The 21,608-nt window shown below is 40.7% G+C and overlaps 1 protein-coding gene across 1 annotated transcript in view; it reads left to right on the top strand.

Moving 5' to 3' along the window:
- The first annotated feature begins 1,348 nt into the window (after positions 1–1,348).
- The window catches only part of LOC132982199 (complexin-2-like), a 58,467-nt gene continuing 38,207 nt past the window's right edge, over positions 1,349–21,608 (top strand). Inside the window, exons 1-2 of the mRNA XM_061048550.1 lie at positions 1,349–1,722; positions 2,727–2,845. Coding sequence (XP_060904533.1) covers positions 2,815–2,845 — 31 coding nt within the window. The 5' untranslated portion in view covers positions 1,349–1,722; positions 2,727–2,814. The remainder of the gene's footprint in view (positions 1,723–2,726; positions 2,846–21,608) is intronic.

Here is a 21,608-nt window from a genome sequence, read left to right as displayed (position 1 = left end):
TTTACCCTACCAATGGACAAAGAGCTTGCACTCCAGTCTCTGGGTAAAGGTCGTGACTCAAACCTTTTCTCTCATCATAATTACTGCGGCTACTAAAGAACTTTATTTATAAGGTGTGAAATGAAAAAGAAATATATAACTGCGCCTCGGCCAGGAGGTCTGAATACAATTAATCAACATTAGATCAGACAGTGTTTGTCTATAATATTAAATCTGATAACTCTGAGTAAGACAACAGATAATAATTTAACTGAATGCTTCACAAGTGAAAACAAACAAATAAATGTTCATGTAGTTTGTCTGTGTACCTTTGGACACAAACAAAGAAGTAGAGTGCAGTAAAATGTTGCTGGGCAACAAACTAGTTTAAATTAAGTTATTGAACTAATTAAGTTGGTAAAGCAAAAAGATGAAATGTTCTTGATTAATATATTTTACTTATATTTTCCACTTGTTTCACTGTTCTATAAAAGCAATACTCACTCAAGGTCGTGATGTTGTACTGAATAATAGCACTGTTGTGATTATGTTCAAAACAGCCTACGGCCTCATGCCTACCGCCAAATCCCAGCAGTGCTTTTACTCAGAACAAATCACTCCCTCTTGTGTGATATTGGTCAAAATAAGCTAGTGCACAGGCAATCTATAAGGTTGTAGTATCAGCAAAACATCATAGTGGTTTTAAAAGGGGAAATAAGCAGGAGGGTGATAATAATTTTTACAACTGTGAGTCACCTAAAAACGCTTGCACTTAGTGGGCACAGAGGCTGTCATTACCACAACAGGACACCTCCATGCTTCACGTTTCCCTGAGAGTTCACGTCAGAGGGCAGGCTCAGCATCCTCTCATGTGACCTTGGGCAAGAATGAACAGAACCATGAAGGGGTGCCTGTTTCATTTAGCTCCTGACACTACAGAGTCTTTGCACACCATGGTGTTGTACATCATGATGTAACAATATAATACAAAACCATATGATGTCACAATGAGCAGACTCTGGAATCCCCCATAGCAACATGAAAGGAACCCCAGAGGAACATTTAGCTATTTCTTACACCGCCCACTGGCTGCAATACCCAGTGTGTGTGACACGTTGAATAAGACGGTACAGGCAAACAATAAGACATCCATCTACAAGGCATTTATCCCAATCCCTCGTTATATCCTGCTATACCGTTTTCAATGAGTCCCTCTCCCCGCTGCAGAGGAGGGAGGACGGTCTGTTGGAGCAGCCAGCCAGCGTCAGGGCTGAATAATTGATCTCTCTCTCTCGGTCAGGAGGACGTTAGTGGGACGTTTCCCTCTCTCTCTCTCTCTCTCTTTCTCTCTCCATCTCCTCCATGTGATTCAGTCGCTTCTTTCCATCACGGTGTGAACGACTACAGCTTCACCCTCCGTAAATCACCACCCTCTACTCCTCCTCTTCCTCTCTACGTGTGAGTGTGTGAGAGAGTGAGTGTGTGTGTGTGTGTGTGTGTGTGTGTGCAGGAAGACGTAGCACCAGCACCAACACCACCAAGGACGTCCCCTCTTCTTTTTTTTCCAGCCCCGGGAGCCGGAGATGCAAGGGACGAGTAGTTAGATTAGCTCTTGCTGCTGTTGCTGTTGCAGGATAACTTGGTTGTGGAGGTTGTGCTGCAGCTGAAGAAGCTCTGCTTTTTTTGATTCCTGTCAGGTGTCTGAAGTGTGTGACAAGGATTTCAGCCAGTCGCCGGACGGAGGTAAATCGATGCATGATGCGGCTGCTTGAGTGCAATTCATCGGTTCTGAGGGGGAGCTATCCACTCGCGGTGGTGCTGAAAGCAGGCGCCGATCAAACAAGGAAGCGCATGTGTATTCCTGCTTGCACACCATCTCTGTGTCTTTGCTTTCACAATCAAGTCGATTCTTAAAATGTTGAGAGGAAGTGTAGCGGCGAACATGCATGCATCTGCCGGTATTGCCGCTTAATTAACGCAATGTTCGAGCAGCTTTTTTTCCGATGCCGGAGTGGGATGTCTGTGTCCTATGTCCCTCCAATGGAGGATTGAAAGTTTTACCACATGATCAGGAAAAAAAAAACAACATAGCAGTGGTTTGGTCCACATGCATGACTATATAGCGTCCTGCCAGGCTGGGGACTCGCACTGTACACTTTCTGCAAACTCGCGCTGCCACATAGAGGTTATTCCTGATTGTCGTGACAGGTACTCACGTCCGTGCCTGGCACCGAACACTCCGGAATTCTTGAAACAAAGAGCCCACATTTTGCAAGAAAAAAATCTGATCAAGACCAAGCAACAGATCCGATCAGCTGTTGATTTTGTGTCTTGTTTTGAGATGTTTTGCGTTTTTCTGTTTCCAATTGTGTTCAGGTTTTGTTTGAACCATTGACCTTGGTGTCCTTCATCGGCGCATTGGTGAAACGTGCCAAACACCCAAAACAGATCCGATGTGGCCGTTTGGCTTCGCGCCAGCTTTGTTTTGGGTCTGATTGTAGACCTTTTAAACTAATTTCTGTAATTTCCTGTTAATAATTTACAGGTGGCGTGTCTGCAGTAGCTTACTCAAGAATGAGTTTGTAGTGACCTCCTTACCCTGTAATGGCTTTTACGGACGTGATTAATGTTCCTGATTCATAGCCATTGATTTGGTTGTCTTGTTCATACATTTTATGATAATTATAAAGTAAGGTTATTGATTTTCTGACAGAAATCTACGTTTTTTTTGTCGTTTTCTTTTTCAGATCTGGCAACAAAGGACTTCAACTTTTCCGTTTCAATTGAATGTAACATCGCTCAGACAAAGAAGGCAGGGAATTAAAAGCCATCACCATGAATTTCGTTATGAAACAAGCGTTGGGAGGTAAGAATTTAACAAACTGGTTTGCATTAATTTAACCTGTGTGTGTGTGTGTGTGTGTGTGTGTGTGTGTGTGTGTGTGTGTGTGTGTGTTGTTTTTGGGCTTTTCCTGCTGTTTTTTCCCCCTCTTTTTTTCCCAAAACTTGACTTCTTAATATTCAGTTCAGTATTTATTTCTCTTATTGGTTCATGAACTCTCTCGTAATTTTTCACCTCACTCTCTCACAGATGTTGCAAAAGAACTTGGTTCATTTTTGACGTTTCTTTTGTTCCCCTTTACCTCCTCACGCTTTGGTGTTTTCCGTTTTCCCTGCACATCTGCTGCTCATTTGGCCCCTGGGGCACACTGAGCAGAGCCTGCTTACTGTAACAGGTTTGTAATGTCTAAGGTAGACTGAACCATGATGGCTAGAGGGGCATTTGTGTGCCACCTGCTTACCAAGAAGTGATCAGAATCAGTAATACTCTATTAATTCCCAGGCAGAAATAGGTCATTTCAGTTGCTTAAACAAACAATATAGCAGTAGAAATATAGGAATATAAATATACATAAAATAGAGGTGGCTCATACCCTTCTTTTAGGCACCCAGTGTTATAGGAACAGTCCAGTTTGTTATCCAAATATACTCCCAGGTACCTATAATCCTCCACAATGTTAGCACTGACCCCCTGGCTGCCCTTGCCTTTGCCCTCCTCAGATCCACGATCAGTTCCTTAGTCTTTCCACATTGACCTGGATATGGTTCTGTTTGCACCATGTGACAAAGTCACCCCCCCACAGCCCTGTACTGAACCTCCTCACCCTTGCTGATGAATCCATCTACAGCAGAGTACTTCTGAAGGTGGTAGGAATTGGTGTTGTAGTTGAAGTCTGTGATGTGGAGGCTGAAGAGAAAGTGAGAAAGGATCGTCCCCTGTGGGGTCCTCAGTGTTGCTGACCACTCTGTCCAACACACAGTATTGCAGGCACAAATACAGTGACCTGCCAGAAGAGCTGGTTAAAGCAGGCCTTTGCTGTGGCTCAGCCTTAACATTAATCAGGTTGTTGATGGTGCCTCTGACTGGACCCTGCAGTGACTCTTATCTCCACGTGCTGAGTACACATTTTCCACCTGAAGGGGAGAATGAGATAATCAAGGCAATCTAATCTTCAATAATTTCATTCCCGCATGCAGGCATGTGATTGACTTTCTAATTGCTTGTGCTGGAAAAGGCTCCCCGGACATGAGATTATCATAACATAGTATTGAATTTTGAAGAAATGTGAACTTGTTATTATGCATGAATATGCAAATGGTCTCATGGAGGTCAAAGGCTCTATATGGTTTTGACACAGCAGAGAGGCAGCACAGAGACAGAGACTCGCGATTATTGTATTTTCTCTTCACGGTCGCTATGTCTGTTTCTGCAATATCCGCTTCTGCAATATCCGCTGTTTTGATTGGCGTCCAATTGATGAATTGTATCCATTCCCAAACTCACCTTGGTGCTGTCATTGGCTGGGGGGAACACAACCACTTCCCACCGAGGAGCGTCCAGAGTCAACCAAAACATACAATTACAGTCAGAGGACAGGGTCTCTGCAGACACAGTCACCGCCATGGCCCTCACTTATCAAAGGTACGTACGGCAGAAAAATGGGTGTACGGTCACTTCCAAGCAAAGTTCGGCACTTATCAAGTTGGACGTGAGCGGAGGGTACGCTCAGATCTCACGCCAGGTCTCAGTTCGTGTACGCACGTTTTCAACTCAGTGTGGACTTGCGCTGCAGCGAATCTGTCTGTGTCGGAGAATAATTAGATCATACTATAACAGTGCTTGTTAAGAAAGGCAGGTAGAGGTCCACAGATTTACTGTTAGATAAGATATGTCATCTAAAATGTATTTTATATTACGCTTCACCTCTAATGATCTCTGTAGGCTACATCGCTTTTTAAATAATGTTGAGCAACACGAGCTTTCAGGTGATTTCTTTAGTTGTGTGTCTAATCATATTTGATGAATTTATGTTTGTTTAATCGATTTACTTTAAAGATTAAAGATTAGAGAGGCTACTTTCGGTAATTAGGCCTACATGTTAAACGTTCATGCGCACAGGAATATCTCTGCAGAAAATACTGAGACAAATTAAAACAGAAAAACTACAAACAGTTACTTCAAAAGGACAGAAAAACTTCCAGAGGATACTAAATACAACTTTAAGCCTCTGAAATATGAAATATTTAAGAATACAGAACAGCAACATTAGATCATAACTAATCGGTATGTCCGGAGATTTAAATAATCAATAATACGGTGATGTGCCACATGCGTAATTGCGCACAGCAGACGCACATAGGCCAGAGATTACATGTGACATAATAACCAATAAAGAAATCTGGGGGCTGTAAGACAGAGTCAGGACCTTCTTATATGTAAGTGTTAAATTCTTATGTTTGGAAAGTAGGCTAATCGGATGAGAAGTGCACATTGCACAGCGTTTGATCAAACACTTGATGCAGGATGTTTCAGGTTTCTCGTCTCTTTTAAAGTCTCATTAATGGCGAGCACGGAGCCCGTCAGTGCAGCCGAAGTTATCCGACACAGATGCAGGCTCGATGAAGGAAGCCACTCACTCCTCGATCTGGGCTAATTTCAGGTGGGGTCCGGCTGGCGTCTGGGTCTGGGTGCTGCTTCTTTTAAGACCCGCAACACTAGCCTATATTGTAGAGATCGTATGGTCTGACCAGGTTTTTTTAAACTAAAAGTATAAAAATTTGATCATATTATAGCCTAGATTATGTACGTTACATATCACGGATGTTAAATTAATTATTAAAATCGCCGCTGGAGTTCGGTTATCCACACCAACGCTGTTGAGGTTTCATGCAGCCATATTTCTTCTGAAGCTCTTTAATCCTACATTTCAGGCTGCCAGACAACACAATGCTATTCCTCTTTACTTCTCTCTGTTATGGTGTCACTCAGGTCATATCTTGTTTCTCTTCATTGCCGTATTACGTATCTCCATGCCGTAAACTCTGGGGGCGAGGACAGCTGAGCCGTGAATATATAGGGGCGTGGTATTTAAATGACGATCGTTTCCAGCCGCCGCACTGATCAACACCCGGTCATGCGTACGCTGTGATCAGCCACTTTACGCACGTTTCATAGGTCCCACGTGGACCCTGTCGTACGATGATTTCTACACCCAAATCTGCGCTGGTTTCTACACCTTAACTTCATAAAGGATACCTTAACAATCAATTAGAGGAAACATCCTATGATTTAATTTATTGATACATATTTAAGTGGGCCAGAACAAGCTGACGTAGTGCATGACTTTCTCACATGGTGCCTTCTAGGGGCACTAATTTAGGAAACACCCCTGTGTGTATGACAAGATTGTAGAGACATCTTATCTTAATGCATATTAGTTGGAGGACTTGTTGTACTTACTACTAAACCTCTAGTCTTTACATCACAACCAACAAACTACACCACTGTGTTTTAGAAATGTGAAAGCTTTATCCATCATTCTGTAGATTTCTGTATGATATCAGTAACTTCAGTTGTTTGAACCATTAAGTAAACATTGTTCATCTCACCTGTTGCAGTCAATACAAACGTTTCAAGTCTTTGTGTTCCTAATGGGACAAAGCCTTAATGTTGAAATTATAATATGCAAACTTCATATTGAAAAGGATGGATTTTACAGCAGTGGCTTCAAGAGTTTCATTAGTCTGATAAAAGGTTCTTCTATGTAACAGAAATGATTGGAAACTTTGGTTGACCAGATTTGGTGGGAAATTACATCCCAAAAACGATCCATCATGAACAACTTCAACTAATCAGCGATGTTCAAATGATTGGTGGGTCAGGAGTTAAAACTTGCAAACAAACAGTTGTGTTGCTTTATGGCTGTTGGGGTCTGTGTTTTGTTTGTTTGTGTCAGGTACAGTAGCTGTGTATTCATCTCGTATTAAGACAAGTGTGTGTGTGTGTGTGTGTGTGTGTGTGTGTGTGTGTGTGTGTGTGTGTGTGTGTGTGTGTGAGTGTGTGTGTGTGTGTGTGTGCTTGTGTGTGTGTGCGTGTGTGTGTGTTTGGTTTTGGTTCAGTGCTGGCGGGTGTGCATGTGGGAGTCCTGAAGAACTACGGCTGCCCACCACCGGGCTCGCACAAAGCTTCTCGTCAACAAAGAAAACGAGTTAAAAGCAGCTGAATAAAAAGAAATTTCACACATGAGGGGAAATAGGCAGTTTGTGCCAAGGTCTTCACCTTCAGCAGAGTATTTCTTTCTGTCTTGGGGAGCAAGTTTTTCCGTTTCGTTTTAGGAAGTAATGAGTTTTCTATGTGCAGTGGATTAGCTGTGGGCTATTATCTCACTTCTCTCTCTCTCTCTCTCTCTCTCTCTCTTGATCTGTGAAGAAACTCACACTCCATCTGCTCCCATGAAGCCAGTGATTTGTGTTCTGTGTGTTTTATACAGTGAGGAGCAAGGTCGTCTTGCTTGTCACCATGAAGCGTTCATCTCTGTCACCCACGAGCCTTTAAGTCTTTGAAATGCAAGTCAAAGATCAGAAGTTTTTTTTATGTCAGAGACTCCCAGAAGATGAAGGCTCATCTGAAGAAAGATTATTTACTGACCTATTAAAGAAAACCATCTGGGCTTTTATCGTTTAACTGGTTCACTAATAGTCATGTGGATTTAAGCGTTACTCAGCAAGACATATTATACATCTACAGCTAAATGTCTTCCTGTTCAGCTCTTCTAGGGAGGGACAAACGTAAATCAGCCCACATGTGACTGAACTTAGAAGTTATTAATTGAAAGCCAAGTTAAACAAGCATAGAAAACAAACAAACAATTAATGTACTTGAAGAAGTACGTCCATGCTATGGTGTTTTCACAAATGCACAAAAATCCAGATAATGTCCAGAATATTTTGAGGTAAGCTACATGTGGAAATGCAAACAAGCCACATGTTTTGACCCTGACGTGAACTGGGATTTTTCCTGCCAGCCTCCTGGTACATTTTCCATGTAAAAGAAAAAAAAGGCGTGGCGTGAATATGTGAGCATCTGAGCTTGCTAGCATCAGTAGATTTGGGCTGTTGTGACTGGCCTGCACTAAGATGTATCCTGTTAGCCATGCGTGTTTGCAGTGATTTTTTTGTTTTGGTAGATGTGGATCCTCGACCACCTCAGTAACTCCTGCTGTTCCTTGAACCACAAGCTGATTGTTATTGTTCACATTTAGGGGGAGAAGTAAGGACAAAATTAGGAATTGATTTTGTCTGCCTGGTAGTTACAGCTGTGTGTTGTTTTTGTGTGCTAAGGGCTCTGACTGCAAGAACTGGAAACCATGCGGGGGGGGGTGGGGGGGGATTTATGGTGTATGACATCAGCCGAAATGCTCTCGGCTTTCTCGCCTCTGTCTCTCCATAAAGCAGCGAACCCCAGCTCCTCCTCCCCTCCTCCCTCTCCCTCCTCCTCTGGTATCCCTGGCCTCTGCCTTAAGAGAAGAGGAGGAGAATGAGGTGTAGGAGGAGATGAAAAGTGACAAATTGATCTTTAAAACTGGGTGTTATATCATCAGCAGCTGAAGGCAGAGGTTGTAAAGTCGCACTGCACACTCAGCCTGCAGAAGCTGTAATCTCCCTTTAATGAGAGGTGTTTTCTGTTTTCCTCTGCGGCCCTGCAGTTTCTCTTTCTTTCCTTCTATTCATTTCTTCATTTATCACCCTTTTTCCAACTTCCCTTTAACCTCCCCCACCCTATCAGTCGTGTTTCTTCTTTCCCATTCTCACCCCATCCGTCAGTTTTGGCCCCTCATACCCTCTCTACTTTAACGCCATCGCTCTTTTTCCCTCTGTGCTTTTTCCATCCTTCAGTTTGAAATTTATTTGCTGTCTTACCTCCCTCCACCCTTCAACGATTACAGTAAATCTAAAGGGGCGAGGTAAGGGGGGGGTTGGGGGGTGTGGGGGACCAGGAGGTGTACGTGCTTCAGTATTTGCCTGTTTGTGGCAAGAGGAAGAGAAAAGGGGCGTGTGTGTTTGGGTGGGAGTAGCTTAGTTGGACTTTTAGCTGCCTTAGAGAACAACATGCAACAGTGTGTGTGTGTGTGTGTGTGTGTGTGTGTGTGTGTGTGTCTTTTGGTGCCTAAATATTACAGAGGAAAACGTCTTTTTTTGCCTGAATACAAAAATTTCCTCTTTGTACCTAAATACGATGTAGAGGGGTTTGATTCTGAGACGAATGCAAAGGAAAACACAAAATTGCTGAGCAAAACATGAATGCTATGCACAAAAATATCAACAAAAAACGACAGCATACACACACACACACTCACTCACTCAAACACACACTCACTCACTCAACACACACACACACACACACACACACACACACACACACACACACACACACACACACACACACACACACACACACACACACACACACACACACACACACATGGGGATGATAAGTTAAAAAAAACCAGAGTACTTGGGACAGAGCAGCCTGCAGTTGAGCCTTTCACACACACACGCACGCCCACTGGACAAATGTGAAAACAGTCTGTAAGAAGGCAAACTTCTGTGTGTCAACAGAAAACAGCTCTGTATAATAAGAGAGGATATAGTGCAGAGCAAGGGGGCGGTAAGCCCATAAACACAGAGTCACACATATAAAGTCACACTGCAGCTGTCAATCATCTCTGAATTTGGTGTCTATTTCAGGATAACCGACATAACTCTTTCTCCTATTTTTTTCACTTCAGCAATTTAAAAATGTGTAAAACTTTATTTTAAACAAAATCTCAATCCAGCTTGTGCCATATTGCTGCCTGTGTAAGATTATATTTGAGTAATTTTGCTGCACAGATAGTCTAAGTTATGATAAGGACGTACGTTAACCGTTTCAGGGTACTTTTACTCAACATGAAGGCCTCTCAGATCTATTTGCACTATTGGATGGATGTAAAGTATTTCGCTAAAGGGCACCTCTCTGGGTTGATCAGGGGCAGAGAACTGAATTATTGAACAATCAGTGATCAGAGTCATCTGCCCTTTAGGCCACATCTGCCCTTTGCATTGATTTCTACAAAGTCTGGATGAGAGACAGAATCACCTCATAAAATTTAAGAATGTATTTAGATTGAGGAAAATCCTAAATATTGGATTAACAGATACTTATATTTAATTCCTGATATGGGTGCTTGTGGATCAAGAGTGATTCGTGTAGAAGAGATAAAGAGAGCACAAAACTCCTGTCAAGTTTAATCTTTGGTAACAAACTTCATATTTTTTTTTGACAAGGATCGCAGGTATACATCAGCTAATCTCTGTCAGTACTGTCAACACACAACACAGCCAATATGACTATAACAATGAAGAAAGCAAAACAACATGATTCTGCAAATAGACACTTTTTCTCGACCCTAACTTTTCCATTTACCTTGGATCTGTCTCTTAAATACACAAGATGAGCAAGATTTACATTAAGTATTGACTGCTGGGGGCACCGGTAGCCTAGTGGTTGGTGCGCGGGCCCAATGTACATAGGCTGTGGTCCTCCAGGTGGGCAGCCCGGGTTCAAGTCCGACATGTGGCTCCTTTCCCGCATGTCACCCCCCACTCTTTTTCCCCAATTTCGGACTCTATCCACGGTTCTATCTCTAATTAAAGGCATAAAAAAAAACATGAAAAAATGTGTAACCTGTTTCCCTTTTTGGGCCCTTTGCAGCCAGAATATTACAACCATATAAGTCTTTGACAACATTTTTAAAAAGTTGTTAAACTCAAGCTGGAAACTAAAGTGGGTGTAAAAGGTCATGTCTGCGTGCCAACGTACTTAATTACAGACACACTCGTGGAAACATGCATTAATTGTAAAGTGTAATGACTAATATTGATAGTGTGAAAATGAAATGTGCAGTGTACAGTATGAGGCAATTCCCTGTGCTCTGGTTGTGCGGTCACTAAGGAGATAAAACATAATTATCCTGAAGGATTAATTAGGATTAGCTGCAGAGCCCTGGAGGATATATATTGCTATATGAAGATATATTACTCTAGTGTGACCTCCCAAACCCCCCCCCCCCCCCCCCCCCCTCAGGTATATGAGCTGTTATTTGTTTACTACTTCCTCACACAAAACAAAAAGAGACACGTGCAGTTTTTGTGAAGCGTCAGGATTTCTTTTGTAATTTCTCTTTAGGCTGATGTGAAGGTTTTACATATGATGTAAATTCCCTCCCTCAAAATCTTTTCTGAAAAAAATCTGTTACTGATTGGGGGTTTAGATGGACTTTTTCTTCATGCTCTTTGTCCTTGCTAATCCCCCTTCCCTCTTCATCGTATTTTCTCTCTCGTCCTCCTCTCTCCGCTCTTTGCTCAGTCCACTCCCTGCTAATGAGGCTGATATGGGCTGTGCCTTTCTAAGCTGCAGGCATGGCCTCCGCCATCCTGCTGTCTTTAAAAGAGCTGTGGGACACATTTACACACACAGCCTTTTGTAAAGCTTGTAGAGAGTTGATTGTAAAATGTAATAATTTTCCTTTTTATGTTAAGATTTAACAGAGGAAAATAGCTACCTGAAGCTGAAAGGGGATATTTATGCAGCAGCATGACTGTGATATTACTCTGTGATATAAATGTCCTTCAGCCCAGAACAGTATCATTCGTTTGATTAATTGATTGTGTGCACTATTCTTTTTCACCAACACACTGTATATGACCCTCTTCACAAGAGTTGACCATTTAACCAAAGGCTTAGTTAACCCAACATGTAGATTGCATATAACACATGCTTCCTGCTGGAATTCATTTAAAGCCTTTACGCTTGGCTGGGCAGCCTCTGTGAGCAATTCAAATGAGCTGCTCCATACTTTACTGGCTTTCGGCTGACTTGGCATGTAAGAATAATGTTTTATGGCGGATATCAACCTATTTTAACCCGATTCAGAGAAATGAGCCGAGAAGGCAGGCAATGTAATCCTGATAAATTGATATGCAGTAATGATGTTTGCCCTCTGTAGACACCTAGGCTGCACGGCACAGTGGTGCAGAGCCATAACTTGGACTAATGTAACAAATCACATTATTTTAAACCAAAACTAAATGTTTAACTGTGACTTATGATTTCAATTTTGTCCATTTTTTATATAATTCACCCTTTGGACTCACCAACAAAAAATGGACTGCCAGTTGTGTTTTTAGTTAACATGACTGTATCTCTAAATGCTTCTTGTATGTGCACTGATTCTGTTCAATAAGCTTCAAGGTTTTGTAAATTAATCAACTTTCATAGATGAAAAAAGTTATACATTTTTATAGGACCGAACATGCTTTTATTTGGACCAAATATGACATTAAGTAATGATGCAATTACCTTGAGATAATAATGAACACGATGATGACAGGAAACACAGAAGACTTAGCTTTCTGTTACCAAAAAAACAGTACGCTCGACTTCTTAATTTTTTTAATTTGAAGATTATGCAAACATGTTCCCCCACAGCCAATCCGCAGCCACCTGTATTTCATCAACATCACATCGCATATAACATAGAACAGAGAAATAGAAGCTCATAACAAGTGTTGGAGAACTACTCAGTTTAACAGTTAATCATTCATTTGTTTATTATTGCTTTTAAAAGCTTATTTTAGTCGAAAATAACCAACTGTTCAAGTTAAACTCTGCAGCAAAAACAGGAACATGACAATCCCTTCTGCGACCGCTCATTATGTTGCATAATTACATGAATAGTCAGGCAACAACTTTTGGTTTTCACTGTAAGTATGACAGGTGTTAACACAGTGTAGTGGCATGATTTATTAAAAAGAGCTGTAAAGTCTGCAAGAAATGATTGTCTTTGGCGGCTGCTGAGTCAAACAGGACTTTCAGCCAAGGGGCTGGATTTTCAAGATGGCAGTAGAAAAGAATACTAAATCATATAACTGTCAAACACTTAACTGTATATAACTTAACTGCTGTGCCTTTTTCTTTTCAATCTAGTTATTCAATACACATATATCGGTCCATAGCCGTAGCCAGCCAATACTGACCTGTAAATATGTATTTCAGCTGCTTCTACATTTGAACCTTTGAAGTGTTTGACATCTCAATCAAACAGCTCGGCTTGATGCACAACTCATTGTGTCTACTCAGTTGAGTGGAATGATTGCCGGCTGGCTTTTTCCATCTACATTTAATTTTCTGTACTGTGTGCCTTCTCACAGATGTTTGGGCAAACATCGCACAGAAGAATGGATTTATTCTATAGGCTCATTTTGTCACTATCTCCTTTCGATAGCTAACTGCATTGTTGTGAAGTCTGGCCCTAAAATAATGCTTCTGTAACACTCTCACAAACTTCTGAACCTCAGACACAAAAGTCCTTCACCTGGCAGCTTTAATAAACGTGTCAGTCTGAAGATGATTGATGTATTAATATTTTATATGTCATGGTCCAGCAACTCTCCCCGAGGACTCTCCTGTTTGAGTCACACTGTGTGCGTCACTTGTGTTTTAACCACGGTGGAGTGACAGCAGCCAACCGAAAGGCATTCTCAGAAATCTAACTTACAGACCACTGTCCTCAGAAGGGACCATGTCCAAAGATCCAGTTTGGTGACTCCTGAAGCTCCCCGAGGCTTTATCAGTCATGTCAGCGTTAAAAAATCTAAGGTTTTTACTCACATCCCACCAGATTGGTTATTGGGGCAGTGAAATACAGCGTTTTAGTACTTTCCAAATAGTGCAATTAAAATCTTCCACTCCTGGCAACTTTCTATGGTTTCCCAAGTTAGTACAACCTGAGTCAACAAAAGCTCAGACTTTTCAAGTCACATTCCAAAGAAGAAATGTTTTCCAAGTGAAATAAGTAATGTTTGGATGGCTAGGGGATCTGCTAAAAGCATCATACTTTACGTACACAATTAAAGATTTTACATGTGGTCAGTGAATGACTGAGAAATAGCTTAAACTATGAAACAAGTAAGGGGAAAAGTCCTTCTGATTTCAAACTCTTTGTAGGTGTTTCTTGTTGAAGAGACAGGTTTTAGAAAATCTGACCTGCAAAATGTTGAAAAGAAAGGTCATGATCGAGACAAACTCCAGATCTTAAAAAGTTGTGAACAAATTAGACAAAAGAGTAAACAATTCATCACTTTGGCTCAATGCAACAAGTGCTAGGTTTACAGAAGAACTTCAAATCTTTCTCTACCAGAAAGCATGTCATTGAACTGTAGACTACAAAATGTGGAGACATAAGACAAAAACAAGATTAGCAGTATGCATCCCGTATTTGCATCTGTGAACCTGCCCCTAATTTTTTTTAACATTTTTGCTGCTGTATCTCAGTAAAAACCGGACCATATTTGTGCATTGCTAAGCTTTATGTCTCCTTTATATAATAATGGCAAATGATTGACAATCTCCAATCTGTAGGGGTTTTCTCCTCTGCAACAGCCTGGCAGGGCAGTACAGAGGGAATCCCCTTGAGGCAAACCTGGCTGTCAATCAAATGGTTGTATTTTCTACATGAAAAACCCCTGACATACTCTGTATGTGATGTATTCTGCATGTGGAAAGAAATGCAATGACGTGAGAGGAATAAAGCAACCGTAAACAGCTTGATGCAAACCTGTGTGGACACAAAGCTAGAAAAGAAACTCTTGAAATAACCTTTGATTTGTGATTTACTGCTATTTAATATCAAACTAATGGTGAGTTAAAACTATGAAATATCTATATACTCCAAAATAATCACTATGTAGTACATTTATAAACACTATATCCCTATAAACTGTCGTCTGCTGCTTTTATATATTTGGTTAAGAACACTGAGACTGAAATAAACGTTGGAGATTCGGGCTGTGACACCAAGTCAAAAATCTGACAGATGCTAAATACTTCGGCTAATAATTTCAATCTGTTTGCCACTATGTACCTTTTGTGGCAAGATGACTATACTCTTATCATCATATATGTTGTAAAACAAAAAACAACAATGTCTCTCTGCTATGTTTTATCTTCTTTTTAATTAGCACCACACAGACTAACAGGGGAAGAGGGTTGACAACCTAGGGCAAAAAACAGTTTGGATTAATTTATTATAATCACATTGACATCAGTTGTGTTTCAAATTAATTTTCATACTAGATATTGTCTGGAATAATAACTTGATAGGGATTTCTTTATTAAATTTACTAGCTAGACATTTTGTCACTTCTAGACTAGCTTCGGCATGACAAATAAAACCAAACGAGGCGCCACAGACACTCACATCTCAGACAAACGAGCCTCTCTGTCATCAGTTTGTTTTTCTTCTTGGTTCCCACACTCCAAATGTTTTTTTTTTCTGATCTCGGTGGGGAGTTCAGGGAATCAAAACACTACCTGAAGTGGAGGAAGGGGTGATGAGAGACGCCGAGATGCATCAAATTATCTGATACTTATTACTGATTCACGCTTTGGCCTAGAAAGCAGTTCATAGCAAACACACAGGCTGCATGACACTTTGAAATAAAGTATGTTTAGAGGGATGACTGGACCTCACAGAGCACATGTATAGCTGCATATGCATGCAGTGTTAAATATATAAAACATTTTCTACATGAGTGTTCCTGCTCTCAGTTGGCTTTTTCCACTGACTTTTTCAGTTGACCCATTGCATTAACAGTTTTTAGTTGCATTTGTTAGTTGTTAGTTGCTGTTGCTATTTCATTATCCACGTTTGTATGGCTCTGAATGGAACGTTTTAAATGTATACATAATGTTGCTGCTTTAAAATCTGTTGTCCAGACAGATGAGACAGGAGCCTTTTTAAAACTAATATATATTGGACAGTAAAGGGTGTCGTTCCCAACAGGTTTGTTTGCTGAGCACCGACAGCACATACACTCCTGAGATCAATGCCAAGAATCTATAACAACACAAGCTGGCCTCCTTCCAGCCACATCCAGCCAGCCGGCTGGGATTATGTGGGGATGTAGCAATACATTTACAAGTGAAACAGTTCATTGGGGTTGTCGCGAAAAGGAAACCATACTTCTGGATTTCTAATACATCAAAACTTAAAAAAAATACATAGAGATGTAGACCCTGCTAAGTCAGGCTGTTACTTTCACAACCCCTCTTTCTTCCCCTTTTTCCTGTCCGAAGTGACATGGCTCCCCAATAACAGCCTTTTGGATTAGTTTGGAGGATATTCTTCTAACTCTAATGTATCATTATATATATGTTTATTTTCTTTTATAACCGTCATAAAGTCAAGAAAGGGACATTTCAGCCCAAGTTCCCAAGCTGTGAGATAGATTATGGACCTTGTGTTGCTATTATAGTGGAGCAGATAAGTGCTACAATCTTTCAATTTGTGATACAAGCGTGAAAATTGGCATGAGCAGTCTCCATGGGTCACTTGACAAGAAATTTGTCCGAGACATTTGAAATTGAAAGCAGCTGTGGGCGGTTTCTTGTCAAATGACCCTTTGAGATGGCTCATGGCAATTTTCATGTTTGTATCACCAACTAAATTATTTCTTAAGCCTAACTGCTCCACTAAGGTGGTGGCCATCTTGAAAAATGGCCGCCATCTTGAAATTTCAAGTAGCTGTGGGTGGCTTATTGTCATGTGACCCACAGAGACTGCTCATGCCAATTTTCATGATTGTTTCACCAAATAAACCATTATATCACTTAACTGCTCCACTAAGGTGTCGGCCATCTTGAAAAATGGCCGCCATCTTGAAATTTCAAATGTCTCAACTGAAAGATTCTGACGAAAAAAAGCACTTAGCCGCTCCACTATTACACCCAGACAATGCTTTCAAAAGAACTCTTGAATACCTGACGCCAAATGAGCTGTTTCAGCCAATTCCATCACATAATTGTATCAAATGAACATATGAAAAGGAAGTGAACCATTCAAATGAATTCCTTAGTTTGTAGGAAATTACTGAGGTTTCCCAAGTCCTTCAGCGATACCAGTTGCATTTAAACGTTTTTAATATAATGAAAAGAACGGTCTGTCATGAGTAGTGTGAACAATAGAGTGCCTTACAACCTCAGCTTTAACCTGACAAGCTAATGGAGCTTCAGGAGATGCTGCCAAGCTTTCAATCAGGAGTGAGTACGAGTCTCTATCTCAGACAAATAATCAATGATGCCTGATATATACTCCTTTGAAATGTTAAAGATGACTGGCACTAGCAGTCCAATATCAGCCACTTCTGCTGTGGATGTAAAGATTTTCATTTTATGGACCTGTTATTAGATTTATCCATCAGAGATGTCAGACACACTGCCGACCTGCCACTTACTGTTGACAAAGTTACAGGAAACTAAATGTGTTGAAGGGTGTAACATTGGTTCATGTTTGGTTCAGACTTAGATCCATAGAGGGAAGTGATAGTGGATTGGATTTAGAACAATCCTTGTTATTGACTAAATGGAAAACAAACTACGGCAAAGTAAATGATGAAATGAAACTAAAAAGATGTCAAGATAAGATAAGACATACTTACATTTCCCCGTAGGGAAATTTGTACTGGACTGTGTCCTGCAGTTATAAAGAGAATAAAACTTGTGAAAATACACAAAACACATAACAATAAATCCCAAAACAGCCATGTAGCAATTATCCACTTATACATCAATATTTCTGACAGTAGGTACATATGGCATGACCCCTTGGCACATCCTACATCACCTGTTATACAGTATCTTAATGGACATGGGCACAAATGAATGTTTAGAGAGGTTCAGTCTGGTGTGAAGGATCCTGAATCTTCTCCCAGAGGGTAAAAGCTGAAACTCTGAGGGAAGAATGTGGTTTGGATCAGACTGCTCGTGGAGTGTTTTGAGGGAGGGGTATTTTTTAACACTCTTGATTTTCACGGCAGTCTGCACGAGGTGAGAGCCATATAAGCCACCTTAAACATCTCTATAGAAAACAAATAATACACCAGTTAGATATTTATGTGGGTTGTGATTGCAAATTTACTTTTCATAAATGACTTAAAGTCCCTGTGACATATAATACGGTTTTAATCCTGCGTTATGTGGTAAATGTTAATGTATCTGCCATCATTGAACAAATTTATTTCGAAAAAGCATCTGAGAATTTTTACATCAAAATAACTGTACTGCACTCAGGGCCGTTTACACATTTTTGACCAATTAAGAAGCTTTGCCTGGGGTGCCATGTGTGCCATATGTCGCTGTGGTTTTGAATCCGGCCTCGGCCCGTTGCTGCATGTAATTTCCCACTCTCTCCTCCCAAAGTTTCCTGTCTCTCTTCAGCTGTCCTATCCAATAAAGGCAAAAGTTACCCAGAAATAGAATTTAAAAAATGAAACAAAAGCTTTTGTCTAATTGGTTTGCCCCTCCCCTTTTATGATAAATTCTGTTAGTTATTGCCCGGTGCATCTATGAGTAGTTATAGGTCGTCAGTGTGTTTCGTTTTAAACAGTCCAATCAAATTCCTCCCAACATTATGTCCCGCCTTCTATCTTGAGATTGGCTTTATCCTGTTTCATTTGGAAATACGTCACAAAACAACAGGTAACAGGCAGTTAGAGTTCCTTTTGTGGGGAGTTAATGGCCACAATGGAAGTTTGCACTTTCCAAATGCCCTTCTTGTTAATAGAGATGAATGCATTTTTCATTTTGGTGTGTAAGCACTGAAGAAAAATAATGTCCAACAACTCCCCCGTAATACACAGATACTGTACACTTTAGAAAGTATACTAACAATGTAAAGGTTTCATTTTAGAATTTTCCCCTCTGTGAAACTTTAAGTTATAAAGTATTTTGCACTTTGAGGAAGGTGTTGACTTTGCAAAAGCACACAGATGGAGAGAAGACAGATCTTTCAAGAACAGCAGGTTCTTTAACCCAGAACTTTCTGTAGGGGTCAGTAGCTGTTTTTTTGTGAAAAACACACACACACACACACACACACACACACACACGCACACACAAATATTGGCAGTGGCAGAGCTGTCTGAACGAAGGGCAGAAGGAGTCAGTGATGTGTTATGGCCTGCTGAGCCACCTGGAGGATCCTGATGCAAAGAGATGCCACCTGCTGCCGTGTCACACACACAGAGGGGCGTGAAGGTATCAGTGACCGCTGCAGGAGCGAGAGAAACTGCAGAGTTTGTTTTTCTCCAACACAAGTTGGGTCGTGAAGTGAGTTTTTGAAGCACATGGCCAAGAAAGCACTGAGTCACTGCTGTTGCTCAAGAACCTTGACAACCCCTGCAGATGTACTGGGGGCAGTTTGTGCATCCAGGCGGCAAATATCAACTTATTGCTGCGTTCATGGTAGTGAAACAAACACTCGTAAACATATGCATATCCAACATGACATATAAACATTAACACAAGATACAAAATGTGTATGTGCAAGTCATTCAGACTGGAGAGGCGTAATAAACTTTCATACACACAGACAAAAGCACAAACAAATACAACGAGCGGATAAACACAAATGAACAAACTGGTGTTGACATATGTAATAAAAACAACAGATTCATACTGTATGTACACATTTACATACATAAAGATTCAAACCCATATACTGTAATCAACAACAATCGTGTTCAAACAGCAACACATTAGTTGCACACATGCATATCCCAGATGGGCTCCCTCTCTGCCTCTGCAGCGACTGTGCTGCGAGGAAATGACTCATCTGTTTGGCCTGAATATTTGCACCTACATTATGCAACATCGCTGTGCCGACCTCCACTGTCCGTTTATGACGATTTAACATCAAACAACGCCGTTTCGTTTGGGTCAAAAGAGTTGAATAGATAAACAACAGAGGTGGCTTTTTAATAACTGAAGGGCAAAATGAGACCATAAATATTACAACAAATAAACAAAACACAGTTAATCTGCTCTGCCACTGAAGAGTGAGAGTCACTCAATGGCTCCATATTCTCAGCAGGAATTTTCTCTTAGAGCTTTGGGGAATTAGAAAGAGGGAATTTTTAGCAATTTATGTTGTTGGTACCTAAAGATCTCAACATATTTTCGTCAGACATGAGATTAAAAACACCAGAAATTACTCATTATCCCTAACTGGATTCATAAAATGTATTATTGCATGTCTGTTAGGGCTTTCATAAATGTAGGCTATATAAATCTGTAGTACCTTTTCTGCTATGGGATATCGAAGGCCCTCCTTGATCCCCACTGAATGTGTGAAAATTCATTAAAGTATTTAGATTTATTTAAATAAATTAAAGTCTTCTTTGTATCTGATTATCTAAAGGAACCCTGGTTTCTTAAAATAACTCTTGTGATGTATTCCCTCATTAGATAACCTCTAATCTCCCACTTGGCTCTCTGATACAGCATGCTGGGCTGCTCTGCCCAGTGAGGACAATGAAAAATTCTCTGGCAAGGCCAAAAAGCAACAGATGACCTTCACGGCACCTTTTTGACGGGCATCCAAAATGGCTGCTTTCCTCAATATGTCACCTTGGCATAAAATGACTTTCCACTCCGCTGCTTTCATTACACTGTAGTCAGCAGACAGTTGAATGATTAGGAGCAATTTGTTTTAAGTTTCTGCCCACACACAACATACAGACGTACACACACTAACACACACATTGGAACGGTCTCCATTAAAAACAAACAAAAAAGGCTCATCAATTAGGTCTATGACAGTCTGAGCTGCTGTAGGTCCATTAAACTGCGTCGCTCCATTTGGTCTGCTCTATCATCAATCAAAACACTTCCACTGCTTGCTGCAAACTGCCGCTGCAGGTGTGTATCTGCACCCCGCACACTCATATTTTTCAGATATATTTGTGGTACTGTTGTGGGTTTGAGAGGTGGGGAGGGTCTATAATCATCAGAGCAGTGACTTTGTCTGATATTAAGCACAAGGTCGAGCTGAAAGCCTTGGAGATCAAAGACATAGAGCAGCAATACTCCCACTGAGATTACACTCGAGGTGATGCGAAGGCTGGAGCTTTACCCACTCTGTGACTATGAGAAAATATCACTGTAACAACTTTAAATTGAAGGACATTGCAGAGCAACTGCAAACAACTTTACTTAATTTGTGCTGGCTTAACAAATTCTTTGAATTGATTAAATGACTCAGATACAAGCGATGTTTTGCAAATGCATGAGGACTGAGGACGACGAAAGATCAAATACTTAATTAGACCCAGGCACGTTTTGGCAGATTGAAATCCAAACACACACCTGAGCATGCTCTGCTAGCAATTTAGACACCAAACATGAATTAGAAACATAGCTGAGATTATGTTTAGGGAGGTTACTTTTCATACCAATTCACATTTGGTTGAATAAATATGCCCAGAATTAAGCATAGGGCATCCAATATTCAGATTTAAACATTGTACAACAAAAAATGGAGATGTCTGATTAATGTGAAGGCCAGAAGAGGATCAAAACTTAGTCTGTTTTAAACAGTACTAAATTTAAACTATACTAATCCATGTAATCCACATTAGATCGGTTCTAATCACTGCTCAAATATAGTATAGTGGATGCAGCTAACATAAAAACAAAAGCTAATGTTGATAATCATCGGATCATTACAAAACATTTGAGGTGGAGCAAGTTTTTCACTGTACTAAACAGAATACTTTTTGGGGGCTTTATTGTGAATTTGTGTGTCCAGTCCTTGGACGGCCCTTGAAAGCATCAGATTGTTCAGGTTTGGCCACCACCTGATGAAAGTGGTCAGCAAATATTTGCAGGGACTTCCACACATTTTGGAAGT

Source organism: Labrus mixtus, chromosome 10, assembly GCF_963584025.1.
Source record: "Labrus mixtus chromosome 10, fLabMix1.1, whole genome shotgun sequence".
Lineage (NCBI taxonomy): Eukaryota > Metazoa > Chordata > Actinopteri > Labriformes > Labridae > Labrus > Labrus mixtus.
The sequence above is the reverse complement of the archived record's forward strand: the minus strand, read 5'-3'. Positions and strand labels throughout refer to the sequence as shown.